The 23,467-nt window shown below is 38.0% G+C and overlaps 1 protein-coding gene across 5 annotated transcripts in view; it reads right to left on the reverse strand.

Annotated features, from left to right (window-relative positions):
• Positions 1-23,467, reverse strand: part of LOC120523875 (ribosomal protein S6 kinase alpha-3) — a 167,192-nt gene that overhangs the window by 7,190 nt on the left and 136,535 nt on the right. For all 5 annotated transcript variants that reach the window (XM_039745555.1, XM_039745554.1, XM_039745556.1 and 2 more), the window contains 6 exons: positions 21,069-21,158; positions 19,978-20,136; positions 15,935-16,096; positions 15,399-15,475; positions 5,625-5,742; positions 1,745-1,885 (listed from right to left, as the gene is read on the reverse strand). In XM_039745555.1, coding sequence (XP_039601489.1) covers positions 1,745-1,885; positions 5,625-5,742; positions 15,399-15,475; positions 15,935-16,096; positions 19,978-20,136; positions 21,069-21,158 — 747 coding nt within the window. The remainder of the gene's footprint in view (positions 1-1,744; positions 1,886-5,624; positions 5,743-15,398; positions 15,476-15,934; positions 16,097-19,977; positions 20,137-21,068; positions 21,159-23,467) is intronic.

The following is a 23,467-nucleotide window of genomic DNA, read 5'->3' on the forward strand; positions in this document are numbered from 1 at the left end:
AAGACAAGTTTTGAGGGTAGTTTTAAAATGTGTTATTGAATCAAGCTGATGTATATGAGAGAGAAGAGAATTCCCGAGTTGAGGAGCACTATTAGAGACGCTCGAGCTCCCATAGCACAGAGTTTGATGTGTGGTACAGAAAGTACAGCTGCAGATGAGAATTAGAGTGAGCGAGACGAGTGTCAGTCTGTAGGAGATCAGTGAGGTTGTGGAGAGCTTTAAATGTTAAGAGCGGTATTTAGTATTGTATTCTGTAGTTAACAGGGAGCCAGTGAAGTTGAGAGAGAATATGTGTAGTACGATAAGTGGATTTAGAACAGCAGGTTATTATCCTGGCAGCAGAACTTTGAATAAATTGTAAGCGATGGATACGTTTTTGTGGGATAACAGATAGAATACCATTACAGTAATCTATACGTGAGGTAACTTGGGCATTAACCAATACTTTAGTACTGTGTTGCGTAAGAACACGACGAAGTCTAGAAATGTTTCAGAGATGGAAGAAAGGAGACCAAGAAATGTTACTTATACGGGAGGAATTATTTAATAATAGAATGGAAAGGAATAAGGCCGTGGACATCGCAAGATCGCATGAGATAGCAAATATTCGATGCATGTACTCTGAGCGGCTCACGTGAACTGACTGTGAACGCAGTACGCAGACAACAAGCAAAAGCTCCAAAGAGCACTGAACAAAAAACGCATTACACAATTGAGAAGGCAGGAAAAGAATATGAAGTGAGTGACGCATACAAGAATATTCATAGGTGCAGCTACTGCGGAAACAAAGCACACGGTGGAAAAAGTCAATGTCCAGCTAAAGGAAAACAGTGCAAACAAAGAAGAGATGGTCAGGGATAGAATAGTGTTTGGCACAAACTCAGCGAAAGTGCACGAGAAACTTTTAAGTGACGGGTCTGAGCTAACATTAAATAAAGCCGTGGACATCGCAAGATCGCACAGGATATTCAAGAGATACAAGTTTAATGAGAAGACGCAGGGTATAAACGAGACTTTTGATCACTTTGTAACAGAGTTAAAATTGCTGGTGAAGGACTGTGCTTATGCAAACGAAGATGAGATGGTCAGGGATAGAATAGTGTTTGGCACAAACTTAGCGAAAGTGCGAGAGAAACTTTTAAGTGACGGGTCTGAGCTAACATTAAATAAAGCCATGAACATCGCAAGATCCCTGTGACCCTGTAGTTAGTTTATAGCGGGTTGGATAATGGATGTTTCATCATTCCAGTGTAATTCTGAATTTTGCTCTGGATAAGCAGGTTAAGAAAATGGATGGATGGATGCATTTTTAAAAATGTGTTTTGTGTTTGGTTTATGTATAGATGTATAAATAACTATCACTGTGAGGGTGGCAAGTATTACATCTGTGAAGAAGGTGGTTATCATTACAAAAATAAAGAGGTGCACACACCACAGTATCCCCTTAATGAGGTGCTTATCTGTTTTTCTCATCTCCAATTAATGCACAGATTTTACAATCTAAAGATGTTAACGCCTTCATGTGCATCCCTCTGGCTGTCACAGCAAAATCAACTGAGCCAGAGTTTCTTATAAAACTTCAGCATATGAAGCAGTCTCATTTCCAAGACTCCTGCCAAATTTGTCCTATTAATCACAGAGATCTTGCAGATATAATAAGTAAATCATCTATTTGAAATTTAAACTGGTTATATGGGGGAAGGAAAGGAAAAAAAAAACAGAAATTGTCAAGTAGATAATTTACCTTTACTAAATGTGGAGCATCTGGCCTATTTAACTGGTACTGTGGTAGCTGGTCCTTGTGTACAATCCAAGGGTGTCGCAACACCAGTGCAGCAGTCAGCCTTTGGTGAGGATCAACATGAAGCATCTTGGATACCAGATCCTGTTAAGCACAAAGTAATGAGTTAAAATGACATACATCAAAAATTACTATCCTAATAGGGAAATATCACTACTAATATATTTGATAAGCACAAGACAATAGTACACATAAAAATTTAAAACACAAAACAATTTTATCAATTTTAAAGTAACATGTTTCACAATGTTCAACGGATTCTGACTGACTTTAATATGCACATATGTGGAAATCTGTGCCAGTTGACAACACTGAACAATATAATGTGAAGAATGGCCGGCATCTTTACTCGGCCCTGACACCTCCTTAAAGGAAGGGCGGGGGAAATGGCTTTTGAAGGGCACTATCTTCCCTGACCTGCTACTTAGCAGCCCCCCTGGAATGCAAAGGCACCTCCGATTCCCACAGGGCTGTATGTGAATTACTATTTATCGGCACAGCTCTGTTGGGTGCCGTGGATGCCACATGCCCTACTTTGGGTCACACCAGAGAGCAAATTCAGACTCCTTAACAAGCCACCTGGAGTGCTCCCAGGTGTAGATTTAAAAAGGAGCCAACAGCCACAGAGTCAAGACAGAGTCAGAAGGAAGAGGGACGAAGCTTGCTAGGAGGGGTGAAAGCAGAAGGAGACAGAGTGAGAAGGAAGACAAAGTACTGTGCACATGGGACTGCATTTTACTGGGCTGTGTACTGTGCACTGCAGGTGGGAAACGTTTGAAAAGCGTTTCTAACTGAAATAAAAAGCCTTGTGTTGTGCTGCTCTTCTTATCTATGCCTGTGTGTTGGGGCTGGGGAAGCTGGAGTGCCCCTGATTTCCACAATAAATGCATTGAGACATGTAATACAAGTGGACCCATTAAGGGTCACCAGTCATCCTGTACTTCTAAACGTCTCTGACTCAGTGAAGACTACAACATAACATGCTGGAGGAAAAAAAAAAAAAGAGACACAAGATAATATACATGACTACTAGCAAAAGTGTGTCCAATGCTTAGATGTTTAGTATAAAGCTCATCCAACATATCTTTGTCTTTCATGAAATCAGACCCACCCCCATTTGTTTACATTCAGTATTGACACCAACGTTTTGGTACAAACATGAAATTGATTAGAGCCTCATTAACATTGTCAATGGCAATTATTAGAGTTACTTTTAATTCCCTACAAGGTTTTTACTTGAGGAAGCCAGTCCATTACAGACTTGCATGTTTAGGCACTGGATACATCTCCCTTCTTTACATACCTTATTTGCAAGCTAAACTTTTACCCACTTTTTGGAATTGTAAAAGATCAACACAGTTTCTGAATCAATCATGTAGTGCAGACATGCTTTGGCTTTTTGGGGAGAAGATTATTAGCATTGTGCACATGAAGCTCTTGTACATCGTCACGCCATTGTTTTTGGATTCCAAGGCAATGAATGTGTGGTGTGGGATGCTCTGCATTCCCTATTAAATACCTTTTTTGATCAACTTTTGGACAATAAAATGTATTGGTAGGCCATTTACTGAAGACCATGATGTAACTGAGCAAATGAAGTTCAGTTTGGGGCTCAGGTAGCTGTAAGCATGGAGAATAAATGTTAACTCCTAAATATTGTCTTCACCATTTTGATTTAAAATGATGGGATGACGGAGCTCCTTTGTTCTAAATGGACAGGGAGACTGAGCTTAAAGTCAAGAACAATTTATGTAAATTTTTATACAGAAAACTGAAATAATTACAAAAAACATTGATTTTTTTCTTTAAAGAGGACATGGAATCACACATCTATTTTATACTGAAAGATAAATACATAAAAAGGATCTACCTAAACTGCGGTTTATCAGCCAATCAAATCTTATTTATAATCAAAATTTATTAAGTAATAACAAGACTAACGTGTATATTTTTAGACAATATACTGCACACATTATTAAACTATGGTATATTCTATTATAATCTTTTGTGTTTTTTAAATCTAACCACTGAAGTGCACAGAATATTCAAAGTACAAGAATAATAAGCAAAGATAAACAATGGCATGAAAAGGCTTGTGATGTCTTACATTTTTTAAATTGCTATATGAATGGCTCCAAAACATGTGATAAAATCTTTACTTTATTGTTGACATCTAGGACAAAACAAATATCTAACCCCTTAAATTAATAATTGGTAGAACTTTGTTTAACAGCAGCACCATTCACAAAACACTTCCTGCAGCTGCTCTCCTTTTGACAGAACTCTTTTTGGCTCATTTAAATTTGCTCAGTGTAATGCATGAGCAGCTTGCTTCACATCCTTCATGCCACATTGTTTCAAGATTCCAATTGGTTGCTCTACAATGCAGAATTCCTTCAGTTTAAGACACTTTGTCATCAATTTACTTCTGTGTTTGGGGCCATTATCACACTGCATGACATTTTTTGAGCTTTACATTACAGATGGATGCTCTGATATTCTCCTGTAGATTTTCTTGAAGTAACTTGCAATTCCTTGCTCTGTGTGGACTAAAAAGGCAGATCAGAAAGGCACAGAGCTAGAAGATGACAGAAAAATTTTGTTAAAAAAAAAGTTTTAAATGGACCAAGGTCAAAACCAAAAATCCAATCACCGAAAACAGCAACTTCCAAAACACGAATCAAAACTCTATGTTAAAGTGGCATGAAAAAAAATTTAAAGCCTGAAACAGAAAAACACCAAAGATGATAAACAAGTTATTTAGAAGCTCATCCAAAAACCTGGATGCCAGGCAGCGGGCCACCATCTTTTATACATTTGATGCCATGGTGTCACATCTTGCACTTCCAGTAACCACTTGATGACAACTGAACCCCAGTTGCTAGCAACAAATTACACAACATGGTGGTGCCCACAGAAAAGGAACAATTAACAGAAAGACAATGAAAACAGTATCACATTAAAAGGTTATAAAAAGGAAAAACACCAATATAAAGCACAAAATGTCTTTCACAGTGATCCAAAACCATATACAGTAGTTCTACACCATGGCTCCCTTTGCCAGGCTTCACAGCAGGGATGGAATTTTAGTGTTTTGTCTTTTCCAAAAGCTCTGTTCTAACAGTAAACAGTCCAGTTGTTAAATGTTGGTGTCTTATGTGCACCAAACGTATGAAGCATCTAGGTGCTGTTTAGCAAGGATGTAATTTTTTTGTTGGGACAGCAGTAGTTTACCACAAACCCCACCTTTGTGTTTTTTTTTAAAATCATTGAGTCATGAACAGTTACTATTTGGTGTCACCCTAGGACCCTTTGTTATCTCCTTGACAACTGTTTTTAAAGTGATTTTTGCGGGATGCCCCTTCTTATAGAGAAAAGCAACCTCGCAGAATTTCTTCAGTCCGCCGCATTATGGACTGATGGAGGCACAGATCTTTAGTAGTGTTCCCTTTGCCTCTGCACCTTGTCCAATGATTTCTAGTTGACCAGGCATTGGTGTGTTTCTCTGTGGGCATCACAAACTCCAATCAGAATTTTATTTAATTGAGTGAAACACCTGACTATAGTTACCCTCTTACCTTGAGATTCACATACTTTTTCATTCATGACCCTGAATACCTTTTTTGCTTGTCTATTATTATGACTTAAATAAAAGATCAGATCAAATTTTAGGAATCATGCACACATTTTTAATATTATGAAGGGTTCAACACCTTTATGTTTATGTTTAGTTGAAAGTTGCTATTGAATATACATTAATGGAAAGAGCATACCAATTTGAAACGTGTTAGAAAATAAAAATGAGATATTTGTATTATGTTACCTTTGCTTCTGCAGACACTGAATTCCAATAGCCTCCAGTTAGAGAAAACTTTCCACTGCCTATCCGTGCTAAAATTTCTTCTGGAGTATCATCAGGGCCATTGGCAAATGGGGTAAAACTAAAAGATACACAGGAGAAAAACAGGCAAACATAAAAAATAAAGGAATTACTTGAAACTAGAATATACTCGTTTTTGGCTACAAATAAGGGTATACTGTATAGTTTAAGTTGCAGGCTAAAATGTTATTTTGTTTGTTACTTCTTTCCAATTCCAGTAACTGTTCTGTTATACAGTATACACACACACACACACTCAGGCTAATGATCTAACCAAGTTGGCCATAGTGTATGCAGCTATCATCTCAAACAATCATTTTTAACAGAATTTGATTTATGTTTGTTACAAAAATTCTCATGTGATTATACAACTACACATTTCTGTTACTTTTCTCTTTGCAGACTCGAGCAGTGAATTCAAACTACACTTGGTGGTTAAACTATATTATTTCAATCATTCTGAGATGTACAATACATTACCCATTAACTAATGATGAAATTTACATTCATGTCTGTTGAGCTAAACTGTATGACCAATTAACTACTTTTTAGGATCGTTTTCAGTTGTTTATTAGTGTGATCAGAATTTCAGGGGTGAAATCTGCTCTTCAACTGTTAAACTGAATATACGCAAAATATCTTGCTGAAATGACCAAAGTGGATGGCTGTCATAGCTCTTCAAATGTATACATTATATAAACATGCAGGCCACTCAAAAGAAAGAAGTGACCCCAGTATAACCCCACCCTGCTCCTGTTAATCATTTGTGGAATGTAGTAGTGTAGGAGGGATGCGACGGTGCAGTGGAGGTGCAGTGCTTGTGGGGTGGGAGAATGAAGCAGCTGTGAAACAGGGGGGTTTGGGGGGGGGACTTATGTGTTATTAGATTCAGAACTGTTTTGGTACCAGTAAGAAAGCTGGTATTGATACTCAAGTTAAAATGGTAGTATCGATTCAACAGTGCTACTTATACTAAGTACAGTGGTGTGAAAAACTATTTGCCCCCTTCCTGATTTCTTATTCTTTTGCATGTTTGTCACACAAAATGTTTCTGATCATCAAACACATTTAGCCATTAGTCAAATATAACACAAGTAAACACAAAATGCAGTTTTAAATGATGGTTTTATTATTTAGGGAGAAAAAATCCAAACCTACATGGCCCTGTGTGAAAAGTAATTGCCCCCTTGTTAAAAAATAACCTAACTGTGGCGTATCACACCTGAGTTCAATTTCTGTAGCCACCCCCAGGCCTGATTACTGCCACACCTGTTTCAATCAAGAAATCACTTAAATAGGAGCTGCCTGACACAGAGAAGTCGACCAAAAGCACCTCAAAAGCTAGACATCATGCCAAGATCCAAAGAAATTCAGGAACAAATGAGAACAGAAGTAATTGAGATCTATCAGTCTGGTAAAGGTTATAAAGCCATTTCTAAAGCTTTGGGACTCCAGCAAACCACAGTGAGAGCCATTATCCACAAATGGCAAAAACATGGAACAGTGGTGAACCTTCCCAGGAGTGGCCGGCCGACCAAAATTACCCCAAGAGCGCAGAGACGACTCATCCGAGAGGTCACAAAGACCCCAGGACAACGTCTAAAGAACTGCAGGCCTCACTTGCCTCAATTAAGGTCAGTGTTCACGACTCCACCATAAGAAAGAGACTGGGCAAAAACGGCCTGCATGGCAGATTTCCAAGACGCAAACCACTGTTAAGCAAAAAGAACATTAGGGCTCATCTCAATTTTGCTAAGAAGCATCTCAATGATTGCCAAGACTTTTGGGAAAATACCTTGTGGACTGATGAGACAAAAGTTGAACTTTTGGAAGGCAAATGTCCGTTACATCTGGCGTAAAAGGAACACAGCATTTCAGAAAAAGAACATCATACCAACAGTAAAATATGGTGGTGGTAGTGTGATGGTCTGGGGTTGTTTTGCTGCTTCAGGACCTGGAAGGCTTGCTGTGATAGATGGAACCATGAATTCTACTGTCTACCAAAAAATCCTGAAGGAGAATGTCCGGCCATCTGTTCGTCAGCTCAAGCTGAAGTGATCTTGGGTGCTGCAACAGGACAATGACCCAAAACACACCAGCAAATCCACCTCTGAATGGCTGAAGAATAACAAAATGAAGACTTTGGAGTGGCCTAGTCAAAGTCCTGACCTGAATCCAATTGAGATGCTATGGCATGACCTTAAAAAGGTGGTTCATGCTAGAAAACCCTCAAATAAAGCTGAATTACAACAATTCTGCAAAGATGAGTGGGCCAAAATTCCTCCAGAGCGCTGTAAAAGACTCATTGCAAATTATCGCAAACGCTTGATTGCAGTTATTGCTGCTAAGGGTGGCCCAACCAGTTATTAGGTTCAGGGGGCAATTACTTTTTCACACAGGGCCATGTAGGTTTGGATTTTTTCTCCTAAATAATAAAACCATCATTTAAAACTGCATTTTGTGTTTACTTGTGTTATATTTGACTAATGGTTAAATGTGTTTGATGATCAGAAACATTTTGTGTGACAAACATGCAAAAGAATAAGAAATCAGGAAGGGGGCAAATAGTTTTTCACACCACTGTATCTATTAAGTCCATCAAAAATTTCAAAAACAATTCCCTTTTTACAATGCATTTTAATAATTTGCTCTCACAGAAGACTTATAATTTGAAAAATATATAATATATAAGACAAAATATAAATATACGATAATATACAAGATAAAATATGACGTGATATATAAGAATATGCAGTAAAGCAAATACAAAAAGTTGTCAATTTGTATTTTCTGCATTTTTTGATATTCTAATCAAAAATCTCCAAAGAGCTATACTTTTAAAGAAGTACTAAATGGATTAGAATTAAAAGAAATTCAAAAGGCTGAAATCAGATACCATACACCACAAAGACTAGACAACATTTTTCCTTGAGTGGTTAAAGAATATAGCTATTGTATAAAATATATAAATCCTTAACATGTACGTTTCAGCAATCACCATTAGACTGGAAGTGTGCAAGAATTTTCCTGTTACACAAAAACAGTGATTGGGTTGATTCACATAGGTTAGTAAGCATAAACTGCAATCATTATTGGAAGCAGTTATTAAAGAAATGACAAAGCAACACCTGCTTAGTACAGGTAAGCATATGTTTACACAGAGGAGATGCGTTTACTCAGGCAATCTACATGTGTTTTGTGGACTTGGATACAACACACGATTTCATTCTTCAGAGTGTCCTGTAATGGGTGATTCAGGGGTATGGGGTGCTGGGCCTGCTGTTGTGGGCTATTCAACCCCTGAACAACCTGAGTGAAAGATTGGCTCAAATTGCTAGCAGTAAGTCAGATTCATCCCTGGTTTGTGTGAGGACTCCACAAGGGCTATCCCCTGTCAACAATTCGGTTCATAATTTTTATGGACAGAATTTCTAGGCACCACCAAGAAGTAGAGGGATGTTAAATTTGGTGACCTCAGGTTCGGTTCTCACCCAAAAAAGGTGGAGTGCCATCTCCAGGTTGGGAATGAAGTGCTGCCTCAAGCGGAGGAGTTTAAGTATCACTAGGTCTTGTTCATGAGCGAGGATCAAAGAAAGTTGGAAACAGACAGGTGGACCAGAGCAGAGTCTGCAGTGATGCGAACGTTGTACCTGTCATTTGTCATCTGAATGTGGATCCCAATACCACAGTGCAGTGAAGAAGACACTGTGCTGTAAAATGGTGCTGACCTTCAGATGAGATGTAAAACCAAGGTCCTAACTCACAATGGTCATAAAAGATCCTTGGGCATCCTTCGTAAAGAGTATGGTGCATCCTGATATCCTGGCTAAATTGTCCACATTAGCCTAGTCATTCTGCCCCCTAATCATCCTCTGCCTCTAACTGGCTTATTATCTCTCACCCCTTCATCACCTAAGAGCTAATTTGTAGTGAGCGTACTGGCACAAAAATGGCTGCTGTCACCTCATCTATGTGGCTAGTACACATCAGTGGTGGTTGAAGTGGCTCCTGACTCACTACTCACTATAAGTAGTGAGAAAAGTGCTATATAAATGTAAAGAATTATTATTATTAAGATGGATGGACGAAGATTGCGTTTAACTGATATACTACAGTTCTATGAAGAAGCAACAAAAGTACTCAATCACAGAACGCATAACATGTTAATCTAGATTCTTTATAAAGCTTTTGATAAGACCTGAAATTACAGGCCTGAGATCAAACTAAAAGAAGTGGGAGCTCAAGGCTTACTCTGTCGATGTAGTAAAATTTTTTGATACACATAAGGCAAAGGACAAAGTGTGAAAGACGACACCCTGCCCCATTGCCTGTGATGTTAAATGTGGTGCCCCTTATGGTTCAGTTCTGGGGCACTGCTCTTTTTAATTTATAGACAACACTAAACTACTTGGAAGGGCTGATGTCCTGGAATCACCTGCCTATTACAAATGGTCCCGGACAGAACTCAGACTTGAGCATACATGTTTCAGGTGAAATTTATTGTAAGTATGAAGTGTTGGTGTAGAACAGGGATATTAAACAATGGAGGAATCAGAAATATGAAATCACACCTTAGAGAAAAACTGCAGAGTTAAACTCATGGCTAATAAGATGAATTCAAGAGTGCATTTTATCAAGTTCATGCCTAGAGAGATTATCCTTAACATATACCTTCAGATCTTGGTTTGATGATATTTTGTAAGCTGTGTCGGACTAAATGGTCTGTTCTTGGTAAAACTGTCACACATGACTATGCACTTACTTCTCTGTCAACACAGTAAGGGTCACAATATCACATTAGCCCAAAGTATGTCTACAGAAGGCTTTTTTTTTTTTTTTTTGAGTGGGACACAATAGACTTCTCCCCAACCACACTGTTAAATTAATTAATAATAATAAATTAAACCAGATATTTTAAGTCCACCTGTAAAGTCAAGATATCCATGCCAATATTTAAAACTGTGCCATTCTAAAGCACAGCATAGGCATCCCATATTTAAAAACAAAGAAAAAAAACCAGTGCACTGTACAAATGCATTGGAACTGTTACTAGTCTTGGAATTTGGCTTTTTAGGAAGAAAATACGCTAGGTGAATTACTAGTGGTGAAACTGACAGAACAAGTGAATAAACAAGTGGGCAGTTGTACAAAGCTTCAACTATACTGCTCAAAAGAATTAAAGGAACACTTTTTAATCAGAGTATAGCATAAAGTCAATGAAACTTATGGGATATCAATCTGGTCAGTTAAGTAGCAGAGGGGGTTGTTAATCAGTTTCAGCTGCTGTGGTGTTAATGAAATTAACAACAGATGCACTAGAGGGGCAACAATGAGATGACCCCCAAAACAGGAATGCTTTAACAGGTGGAGGCCACTGACATTTTTCCCTCATCTTTTCTGACTGTTTCTTCACTAGTTTTGCATTTGGCTACAGTCAGTGTCACTACTGGTAGCATGAGGCGATACCTGGACCCTACAGAGGTTGCACAGGTAGTCCAACTTCTCCAGGATGGCACATCAATACATGTCATTGCCAGAAGGTTTTCTGTGTCTCCCTGCACAGTCTCAAGGGCATGGAGGAGATTCTAGGAGACAAGCAGTTACTCTAGGAGAGCTGGAGAGGGCCATAGAAGGTCCATAACCCATCAGCAGGACTGGTATCTGCTCCTTTGGGCAAGGAGGAACAGGATGAGCACTGCCAGAGCCCTAAAAAATGACCTCCAGCAGGCCACTGGTGTTAATGTCTCTGACCAAACAAACAGAAAGACTTCATGAGGGTGACCCAAGGGCCCCATGTCCTCTAATGGGCCCTAAGCTCACTGCCCAGCAGCATGCAGCTCGATTGGCATTCGCCATAGAATACCAGAATTGGCAGATGCACCACTGGTGCCCTGTGCTTTTTACAGATGAGAGCAGGTTCACCCTGAGCATGTAACAGAAGTGAAAGGGTCTGGAGAAGCCATGGAGAACATTATGCTGCCTGTAACATCATTCAGCATGAGCAGTTTGGTGGTCGGTTAATGATTGTCTGGGGAGGCATATCCATGGAGGGTCACACGGACCGCTACAGGCTTGACAAAGGCACCTTGGCTGCCATTAGGTATCAGGATGAAATCCTTGGACCCACTGTCAGACCCTATGCTGGTACAGTGGCTCCTGGTGCACGACAATTCCTGGCCTCATGTGGTGAGAGTATGCAGGCAGTTCCTGGAGAATGAAGGAATTGATACCATTGACTGGCCACCACACTTTCCTGACCTAAATCCAATAGAACACCTCTGGGACATTATGTTTTGGTCCATCCAATGCCACCAGGTTGCACCTCAGACTGTCCAGGAGCTCAGTGATGCCCTGGTCCAGATCTAGGAGGAGATCCCCCCACAACACCATCTGTCATCTCATTAGAAGCATGCACCGATGTTGTCAGGCATGTACACAAGAATACAGGGGCCATACAAAGTGCTGCGTACAATTTTGAGTTGCTGCAATTAAATTTTGGCAAAATGGACTAGCCTGCCACATAATTGTTTCACTCTGATTTTTGGGGCGTCTTTGAATTCAGGGCTCTGTAGGTTGATCATTTTCATTTCCATCAAACGATGTGGCATCCTTTCGTTCCTAACACATTACCCAGTCTATATCATTATAGATATCCAGGGGGGGATTTCTTTTTCCCATTGAGATCTGATGTGTTTTCAAAGTGTTCCTTTAATTTTTTTGAGCAGTTTAGATAAAAAGGGAGATCAAGTCCACGAGACGACATTACACAACAACAGAAGGAAAATGTAGAATGACCCTTTTTATGATAGGATTTGATTTTTTTCTGCTATAGAAAAGTTTGCCAAGGATAAAAAGAATCTAAGAACAATCCTAGAACATACATACAAACAATAACTGCAATATATAAAGAAATATTGTTTACACTTATTACTAATTATATGCATAACCTAAAATAAACATGTTTAGAAAAAAAAATTGTCCTTTCCAGGTACCACGATTCTCACTGGTAAAGAATATAATCTTTCATAAAAGGCTTTTCTAGTTGCTCAGAACCTAAAACCCCTTTTTTCACACCATGTTTTTATTGTGGGTGGATCTTTCCTAGTGTTGGCATTAATATCAGAAATAGTAACTAATTTGGTTTGTACAAATTCCTTTTAAATTGCTTTGTAAGACATATTTTCTTTTATATTTTTAATATTATTTATTGCAACATGAACCAAGAATACATTGTTTTGCATGTTCTAACAAGTAGCCAATTGCACAACATGTTTGATTCAAAGTCTCAGATGAACATAGGACATGTTGTGTAGCGCAATTAACACTTTGTTTTTGTGCCTCACTTTGACTTTACTCAAAAAAAAAAAAAAGAATAAGCAGGGATTTGGAAGACTTTTTTTTTAAAAAAAAAACAAGAAAGAATTATTGCAAAATGCTGCCCATTTGGACCAGTCTTCCTTACAGAATTTTTTTTTCTAGTTCTAGAAATTTCTTTCCAGTTGTGCTAGAAGAAGGGTTAGGTTTCTTCCGGGCGAGTATGATAAGCACAAGTAATGTAGTATGGGATATCACAGTAGACTTTTTCTTGCATAATCTTATTCTATCTGGTGTTACTCCAGATATTGGTGCTAAAGGATTGTGAATAATTGTTAATCCAATTCTATCTGCTAGAGAAGCAAATACGTTTCCTCAGAATAGTCTGAATGTTATAATGTCATTGTTTGACATCATAATTTAAATCAAGATAGAAGTTTGAACTGAAGTATGTATAATATTATGCTAAATTACACAATCCTTTGCACAGGCACAGGAAGAATAAAAGGTGTTAACAAATGAATTCCATTTCTTCTTCTTGAGATATTGATTCAGATGTCTGTAACCCATGATACCTAAAATCATCTGGGCCGCATACCATGACATTTTCATAAAGTGTAACAACAATACCCATATCATTATCATTACTAGTCATCATTACTGTCATAGCCCGATATGGACAGACACTTAATATTCCCTCGTGTTCGCCAACTTCAGATCCAATTGCACTGTTAATCTCTGCAATCTGCATTCCAAATTTGTTGTGTATTTTTTGGGCTAAAATGATACAAAACTTTTCTTCATGCTAAATAATATGAATAGTGTGACAAAAAAAAAAAAAATTCTCTTAGGGTCAATATATTAAATTACACTTGTACCGACAGCATATCATTGGGTGGTCTTACATATTCTTGATCAGTTTTAGAAATTTCAGTAGTTAGTTCTGACAACCTTCTAGCTATGCAAATTGTTTTGGAGCTAAACTTGTGAAATGATCTGTTCCCTCAATGTTTTTTCCCCTTTAGTGATCCCATAGATACTTCTTGAGATGCATTAAACACTGTAAAAATATTAATTTGTGCAGAAATGAATTCACATCAATGAATGTGCTGTCAACTAATTCACATTCCTTTTGCCCACATGTAACACTTTTCATTGCCTATGTTAAACTGCATTTTTTAAGTCTTTGTTCCATTGTGAAGATTGATGAAGTCTTTTTGATTTGTTGTTGCTGCCTCCTCAGTGTCTGCCATTCCTCCAATTTAGTATCATCTTCAAATGTTACAAGTTTACTAACTACACTGGAACTGAAGTCATGAATATACATATAAACCACAAAAAGTACCAGTCCACAAACAGAAACCTGAAGGATCTCACTTTAAGTGGAGCACTCCCTCTTATCTGTACTCTTTGCTTCTTGCTGGTTAAACAACATAAGGTCCAATAGAGGTTTGAAATTGAATATTGCTTAATTTAAGGTTCTTTAAAATAAAATTTAAAGGAAAATAATATTTCTATAGTACAGTAATGTGCCATTACATTTCAATCATACATTTATACATGAAAATATAAATAATTATAGTGTATATGCTGTATATTGTAATTATGAAAGCTGAACTAAGCAACAAGTGTAACATTTCCTAAGCTGCGTACAACAGTTTTAACATGTTGAGTTTAAATAGTTTTAACATGTCCTCAGGAACCTTTAAACTAGGTTCTCATGTAAGAAAGGAACTTGACGAAGATCTTTAGTTTCAAAAGAACTGACTTCATGACAATTTCAGAAATAGCATTTGGTAATGAACATTGTGAATGGTTTAAGATCACACTGTGAATACATGTATATGATCACTGTTACAATTTATGCCCTAACACTTGTGACTGACAAAAATTTAAAAGAAGAAGTAAATAAAAGAATGAACATTGCTTTCAATATATTCTAACTAGTATAAGGGCGTGCATCTCGTGGCCTACCTCAGAGATTTTAGATTCATATTTTTAATGAATACTAGCTCTTAAACAATAAAAATAAAAAAAGTGTTAGAACTATTACTGTTCTTACAGGAATCGTCATTAGGTATATAAATTCAGCTAATTAAAAAGTTACAGCTAAATATCACAGCAAATAATTCATACAAAACAATCAATCCCTGTTTATGTTTAACTCAATCATAGCATGAAAAGTCTGTAAATGTGCTTCATATTAATAAGCTCAGAATTAAAGAACACGGCAGTTGAAAAATTCAAAATGCAACAGTATGGCTGCAAATGAATCCTGTTTACTGTACATACACTATAATATTAGAGAGGAATAATTCTGCTGGTCACACACTATATCCATCATAGAAAACAGGTATATAAACTATTTGACTAGCTTCTTATTAATATATTTTTCTAACTTACCCAGTAAGCATAGTGTACAGAAGAACACCAAGGCTCCATATATCACATGCTGCATCATATCCTTGTTTTTTCAGAACCTATGACAAAAGCAACAGAAAAACACCATATATTTTGATTAGAAAACACTTACCATACTAAAACACTCTGATAAATAGATGTGATTAGATGGAATATTTACCAAGGATGACAGAAATGCAATGGAGATATAAACATTTTGCTTTGGTAAAATTGGTGATAAAAATATGTAAAATCACATTAACACAGAAAAAAGTAATAACAGTATGCTCAAAGGATTTAGCTGTTGTTTGACAGCATGTATTAATCTTAATGATAAACATTGCTTAGGGCCATCAACATTTGAATGCAACTTAATACTGTATGTCTCTTAATGGTAGACAGTGTTTGTAAACTGTGTTCGGAGATTTTTCAGGTAAGGGTGTGGTAATCACTTACAAATTAATATTTATTTATTTTTTTATTTATTTAATTTTGACAGCAAACTTCACATGCATTAAAAAAAAAAAAAAAAACCTCACTTCAGGGGCCACAAAATTAGCGGTATAACATGGCGTCATAAGAAGACCATTCTCAGCTCGTAGTTGTTTAGCAAATCCAAAGTCACAAATTCGAATAGATTCTGGATTTCCCGATTCATCCACATACAGGATGTTACTTGGTTTGAGATCCCTGTGCACAACCTGCAATGAAAACAAAATGTAGATAATTTAAGTAATGTAGCAAATGAGTTAAACATGAATACCTTTGTGCCAAGATGAGGGAAAGACCTCTGTGCCACCCTAAAATGGAAGAAACTGCTAATAATACATTGCTTATCAAATTAATGATTTACAGTAAATTATTTTTAAAAATAGAAGGAAGGAATGAATATATACAGTAGTAAGACAATACAAAGGACCAACACAGTAAACAAAAAGAGTGCTTAAACTGCTTACTGGCCCTAGCTCTACAGGTCTAGGGATCTGTTTGTAAGGCTTCCACCCTGCGCCCTTGCCCAACTGTTCCTAGTGAACCACTGATATCAAGGAGCTTTTACACCACACTTCAGGGACACTTCCAGGCCATCCCACCCCCCCAGGACCATATCAGAGATACAAATTGAACACAAAAAAATTCATGTGGCCTTTCCTCATGACCTCCCACTAGCAGTCCTAGGCCTCCCTGTATTCCTCAGCCCACATACATACTTAAAGGGCAAGGCTCCCTTATTGCTACTGGCCTCGTCTATCACATGTAATATAGTGCAGCATGCTGAAAATCTAGCAGCTTGGAGAACCTCTTCTGTTAATCACCTGGGGCCTCATGTATAAACGATGCGTACGAACGTTTCCACGTTCAAATCGCGATGTACAAAACCTAAACTTGCCATAAAGCCATGCACATTTCCACTTTAGCTCATACCCTGTTGTACGCGAGTTTTACACTCAGTTTTGCAGACTGGCGGCACCCAGCGTCAAAGCAATGCTACTGTTCCCGTGTGGTTTATCTTTCTTTTTCAGATCCACATCCCTGACGCTGCTTTATAAATACACTGAAATTAACCGTATATTGTTTATTAGTTTAATGCATGTGATTGTAATTAACCTGTAACAATATAATGGTCCACGGAATGGTCAAACTATTCCAAATACCATAACTGCTTTAACGTTGTTATTCTCACTGCACCTTCTACTTCTTCTTTTAGCTGCTCCCATTAGCGGTTACCACAGCAGATCATCTTTTTCCATATTACTCTCACAGTACCACTCGGAGCAGCTGATCTGAAAGAGAATTATCTGTATACAGCATCAAGCACACACTGCCTCAGCCATGCTTCCTATTTGAACCGCTCTCACACGGCAAACGCTTCAAAACCTTTCCTGTACGGACCTGCGGTTCAGAAGCAGTTTCATCCCAAGGGCTCTAAACGCAATCAATCAGTCCATCAAGTGCTCCTTGTAGAACTGTCTGTACTTATTAGTACAATTACCTCACTGTAAACTTGCGATAGTTATAATATTGCACAACCTGAGCCACTTTATAAAGCGTGTATTTACATATGATGACGATATCATTTTTAAGATGAAATGCAGCAAAATATGTTATTATATTATACAGATAAAACTTTAACTTCATTTAAATAATTTATATTGTTAATTAAAGGACACGGTGTCTCTATGCTAGCAAGGATCTGGCGCTCCATTTATGGATTGTTCCTGCCTCGCACTGTATGCTTCACTGGGACTGGCGTGAAGGATAGAACAATTAAACATGTACTACAGAGATATTTCAATGTTCCTTAAAAGTTTTGAAGAATCAGCGTTATAAACTTACAGATGGCTTAACGTCTATTACAGAGCTGATTGTGTGGCGATTGGGCATTTGGGGAAAGAAAAGGAAGGACAGGAATTCAAGGTTAGTACGTTTGAAAGAGAGAGTACTGCTGCAATAAATTATTTCATCGAAGGTCACGCGCAATCACTGCGCCACCGTGTTCCCATGTTTAATAATATGCTTTGACTCCTATCATCATGAAAATGATATCACGTATACATCTCAGTATTTTAGTTATTCAGAGAGCTGTAATATCATGAATGTAATGGATTGTGTCCTGTCGGAGGAAGAGAAAGCCGGTTTAAGAAGCATCTAGTGATTCACACAGATAGAGCACATAGAAGATCAAATACAAAACAAAGCATTTAACATACTACTTTAGTTACGATGTGATTTGAGAAACTAGTAAATTAAACAATTTTAAGATTAAGTTTATGATGTTTAATGACAAAATAAACTACGTGATTAAAGTGGAAATTTTGAGATTAAAGTTGACACTTCGTGCTTTTTCCCCCACTGTGTGCCTTTTTTTTTTTCTGTACCCTAATAAGCTTTCATATGACACTCAGACAGTGGGCTACGACTCGTCTTTTCATGACAACTTTGATATATAACTTTTTTATTTCAAGCACTGTGCGACTTTGTGAGCTTGAGGTTTTGAGTTTCTCTGACATGCTATGTCACCCGATCAGCTTCCTTTTCTTGTTCATACCACTATTTAAACCAACAAATAGTACGTTTTTCCTTGCCTCCACTTGGTATTCGCTGAAATTGTTCTATTTTTCCTTGTGGTTTTACCATTGTCTTTTCACAGAACTCTGAGCTTAAGGGCTATTTATATTGATTCACATATTCAGAGGCGTAATTCTGGGAGGAATTGGGGCGGGACAGCAGGTGCGTGCGTTACTTTTCACGCTGATCGGGATTTATGTAGTGGAAAAACGTGGAAGTTTGCGTACGCATAGATTCCTGCATCTGGATTTTTCTGTGCGTACGCACATTCCCGCTTTTGTGCTTACGCCATGTTATAGTGTGAGTTCTATGCATGGCGTTATACATGAGGCCCCTGGTCCTCCATAACCACCTTCTGATCAGAAGGCTAGGAATCCTTGACGCCTGTTGGGTTAACAACTCCATAGTGTACCAAGGAAACACTGCATGATGGTACCCAAATCACCCGGTCTGCTTACTTCCACTTACGTAATATTAATCGCATTCGTCCCTCCCTCACTCCTCATACTACTACCATTCTTTGGTCTCCCTAATAAATCTCTTCACAAGCTTCAGTTAGTCCAGAATTCTGCAGCACGTTTCATCACTGGAATCCCATCTTTTCACCATATTACTCCGGTCTTGCAGCAGCTTCAATGGCTCCCAATCAAGTTTCGTATTGATTTTAAGATTCTTCTACTAACTTTTAAGGCCATCCATAACCTTGCACCTCCATATCTGTCTGACCTTCTACATGTTGCCATTCCATCCCGTAACCTTAGATCCTCTTCCTCCACCCATCTGACCGTTCCTCCCTCCCGTCTAACCACCATGGGGAGCAGAGCTTTTAGCCGTTCTGCTCCCAAGCACTGGAACTCATTACCTGCGGATCTCCGAAATATCAAATCATATTCATCTTTCAAATGTAAACTTAAAACACATTTGTTTAAAATGGCTTTTTCTTCTTCCTCCTAATTATAGTGGTTTTGTTTGGTTTTAATTTTTAGATTTTCTGATGTTTTAAGTTGTTTATAATTGTGTTTTGTATTTATTTATTTATTTGTTTGTTCGGTGTCCTTGAGTTCTCTGAAAGGGCCTTGTATAAATAAAATGTATTATTATTATTATTATTATTATTATTATTATAAATCACAACTCTATGTTTTGTGCTGGTGTCCCCCGTCAATTACCCGGCTTATGAACCTAGCACATCTAAATCACATAATGCCCCATTATCTGTGTGACTCCCATAACCTTCTAACTCTGACATATGTGAAATGAATAAAAATATTGGCACTGGATGAAAACTGCAAAAATAAAAAAATCTCATTTACAAATAAAGGCTACAAAGAGATTTATTTACTTTTATTTTCAGAAAAAAATGTTTAAGCTGGTGCTGTATTTTAAAGCAAAATACTTGGCCTATCTTTGTCAAGTAAATTACTCATTCATTTTTGATTAAGAATGAAAAGAATAAGGAATATTGTATTTGTTAGATAATAAAACAGTACATATAACAGTATATAGAAATTCTTACTCCTTGCACGTGAAGATATTCTACAGTCTTTGTAATGGTGTGAAGAACTGCGCTAGCTTCCCTTTCAGAGAAGAACTTCTGCCGAAGAATTTTATCCAGTAGCTCCCCACCTTTCATTAATTCTGTTACTAGGTACACAAACTTGCCATCATCATACACCTGCCAAATAAAAAAAGATTACGTAATATTGTTCAATTATTGTTAGTCTTTAACTAACTTCAATATATTCATAAATATGTGAAGTACAGAATTAATGTTACAAGAAAATTATTGTAAATAAATTCAAACAAAGATAATTTTTAACTGCCTTTAATAAGTGTGCTTTATTGGTACATGTGCTGCATAAATGCACTAATTCTAATACCAATCTAAGGTTTCTCACCTTCCCTTCTACTCAATGGAGGATGTGGTAACTTATTACATATTTTTTAAATTCACTTAATTCAAATCAGGGTCACAGGGAGCACTGCGTACAAGGCAAGAGCCAGCAATGGACAATGCACCAAACCATTTGAGGGTTCACTGATGTGCACATCCTCACTTGTATAGAGGTATCCATTATCCTAACCATTTGTTTGGAAAGGAGGCAGGAAAACTGGGGTAAAGGAAACCCATACAGAAAAATGCAAAATGTGGAAAAAAACATCTCCTCCTTTGATATGTTAAATATCAGACAGCAGCATAAAAATATTGTAAATATAAACATGCATGTGCAAATACATATACAAGCATGTATATACCAGCACATACTGTTTGCAATATTTAAAAAAAAAAAAAAAAGTATACATGATGTAATAGAAAATTCTAGAAAAGAAACACTGCAGTATAGTTCAGAGAAAACCTAAGGGGATGCAATTACCAAATGGACAATAATTAAACACAGTAAATAATTTTAGCAGCTCTTAGCTTGGTACACACAGTATGCACAGTGTTACACTATACTGTCCAGTTCGTATTATTTATATTTTGATGATGTGTATAAGCATTAGTTCTGCTGGATCTAAGAGAAGCCTGAATAGAAAAAATATTTGTGTAGAAAGTGAAAAAAAACGGTGATATATTTTTGAAGGTTCAATTAAAAACATACTTACATCTTTTAAAGTAATAATATTTGGGTGCTGTCCATAGCGCAGAAGAATCTCTATCTCTTCAGATGGATCTCGCTTACTCTTATTAATAATCTAAAAGAAAAAAAGTTACATTTAAGTGCCTTTAAAAGATATACTGCATACACACATATTATACTGTATATACTACACACAGATATTATATATACACACACACACAAACACACATTCAGTGACCACTCTATTAGTTACACCAACTGTATATCTTTCCTAGAAATTCAAAACCTTATTATAAATTTATTGTCAATGAGAAAAAAAGCAACATTGTTTTCTGTGCAGACTTTTCTGCACATTTTTAAAATTTGTTTTTGCATTTGCAGCTATCATTATTCTTCCCTGTGTCCTCCACAGGTCTTTTCACACCATTTACAGGGAACTTTCCTTTAACTCTGCAGTTTAACTTACATTTTTTTCTTTAATTGCTGCCCTCACCACTCTTCCCTAAATGTCCTTCATATCTTGGAGGACACCAGTCATCTACAATAACTAGAGGCAGGGCTGGTCCTTACCATTTTGTGGCGTTATGGAAGGTCTTGCAGTGGGGCTCTGACTTGCACAATGAAAATATGTATTGTGATATTTACATGTTCCATCAAGATTGTCCACATTTGAGGTGGACTAAAAAGAAGCTATACAGCTTTTGCTGATGTCCAAAAAAGGCAATAGCACCTCCTGAACTTCAGGCTAGGGCAGCATGGTGGCACAGTGGGTAGCGCTGCTGCCTCGCAGTTAGGAGACCCGGGTTCGCTTCCCAGGTCCTCCCTGCGTGGAGTTCACATGTTCTCCCCATGTCTGCATGGGTTTCCTCTGCGTACTCCGGTTTCCTTCCACAGTCCAAAGACACGCAAGTTAGGTGGATTGGCAACCCTAAATTGTCCCTAGTATGTGCTTGGTGTGTGTGTGTGTGTGTACGCGCGCCCTGCGGTAGGCTGGCGCCCTGCTTGGGGTTTGTTTTCTGCCTTGCGCTCTTGTGTTGGCTGGGATTGGCTCCAGCAGACCCCCATGACCCTGTAGTTGGGATATAGCGGGTTGGATAATGGATGGATGGATGGAACTTCAGGCTGCACCTGCTAGAACCAAATTTATGCTGTGGGCGGTATATGGCACACAGAAAGGTTAGGGAGGTTTTCGCAGCACTCTGGCTGTCGCACCATTGTGCTTCTCCTTCACGCTGGCACAATTGTCATAATCTATGATTGCCCTCTGCAATCACCAAAAAGAATATTTAGTTACTCAAGTCTCTCCAGGGAAAGAAAGACATACTGTAACTTCTCCTGCTGTCTCTTTTGCTGGAAGGAAAACACTTACACCTTAACACCAGCAAGACCAAGGAGCTGGTGGTGGATTTTAAGAGGCCCGGGCCCCTCATGGACCCTGTGATCATCAGAGGAGACTGTGTGCAGAGGGTACAGACCTATAAATATCTGGGAGTGCAGCTGGATGACAAATTCGACTGGACTGCCAATACTGATGCTCTGTGTAAGAAAGGTCAGAGCCGACTATACTTTCTTAGAAGGTTGGCGCCCTTCAAAATCTGCAATAAGATGCTGCAGATGTTCTACCAGACGGTTGTGGCGAGTGCCCTCTTCTACGGGCTGGTGTGCTGGGGAGGCAGCATAAAGATGAAAGACGCCTCACGCCTGGACAAACTTGTTAAGAAGGCAGGCTGTATTGTAGGAGTAAAGTTGGACAGTTTAACATCTTTGGCAGAGCGACGGGCATTAAGCAAACTCCTGTCAATCATGAAGAATCCACTGCATCCACTGAACAGTGTCATCTCCAGGCAGAGGAGTAGCTTCAGTGACAGACTTTTGTTACTGCCTTGCTCCACTGACAGACTGAGGAGATCGTTCCTCCCTCACACTATGCGACTCTTCAATTCCACCCGGGGGCGTAAATGCTAACATTACTCAAAGTTACTGTCTGCTTTTACATGCATTTTTATTACTATTTAATTTAATATTGTTTTTTTGTATCAGTATACTGCTGCTGGATTATGTGAATTTCCCCTTGGGATTAATAAAGTATCTACCTATCTATCTCTATCTAAGTGTGACAATACCTACACTTAGTATGGTGTGCTCCGCATGGCTAAAATCTGGTGTGCAATTCAAAATAGTAGAGTAATATTTGGACTGCTTGATGTTACTCACTATATGCTTAAATACCTTCTCACTTATGGAATTAATAAGCTTATTTTGGATTGTTTTTCTAAATTAGTTTGTGTGGGTGCTGCTGCCACTCTTAATGTGTTCTGTATGCTGTTTCATAAATGCTTTTGTCTTGAAGCAAACAATGATGATCCGACTCATTGAACAGTGAACACAAAAAACCTCCTGCTAAGAAAAATGTGATAGACTTCA

Source organism: Polypterus senegalus, chromosome 2, assembly GCF_016835505.1.
Source record: "Polypterus senegalus isolate Bchr_013 chromosome 2, ASM1683550v1, whole genome shotgun sequence".
Classification (NCBI taxonomy): domain Eukaryota; kingdom Metazoa; phylum Chordata; class Cladistia; order Polypteriformes; family Polypteridae; genus Polypterus; species Polypterus senegalus.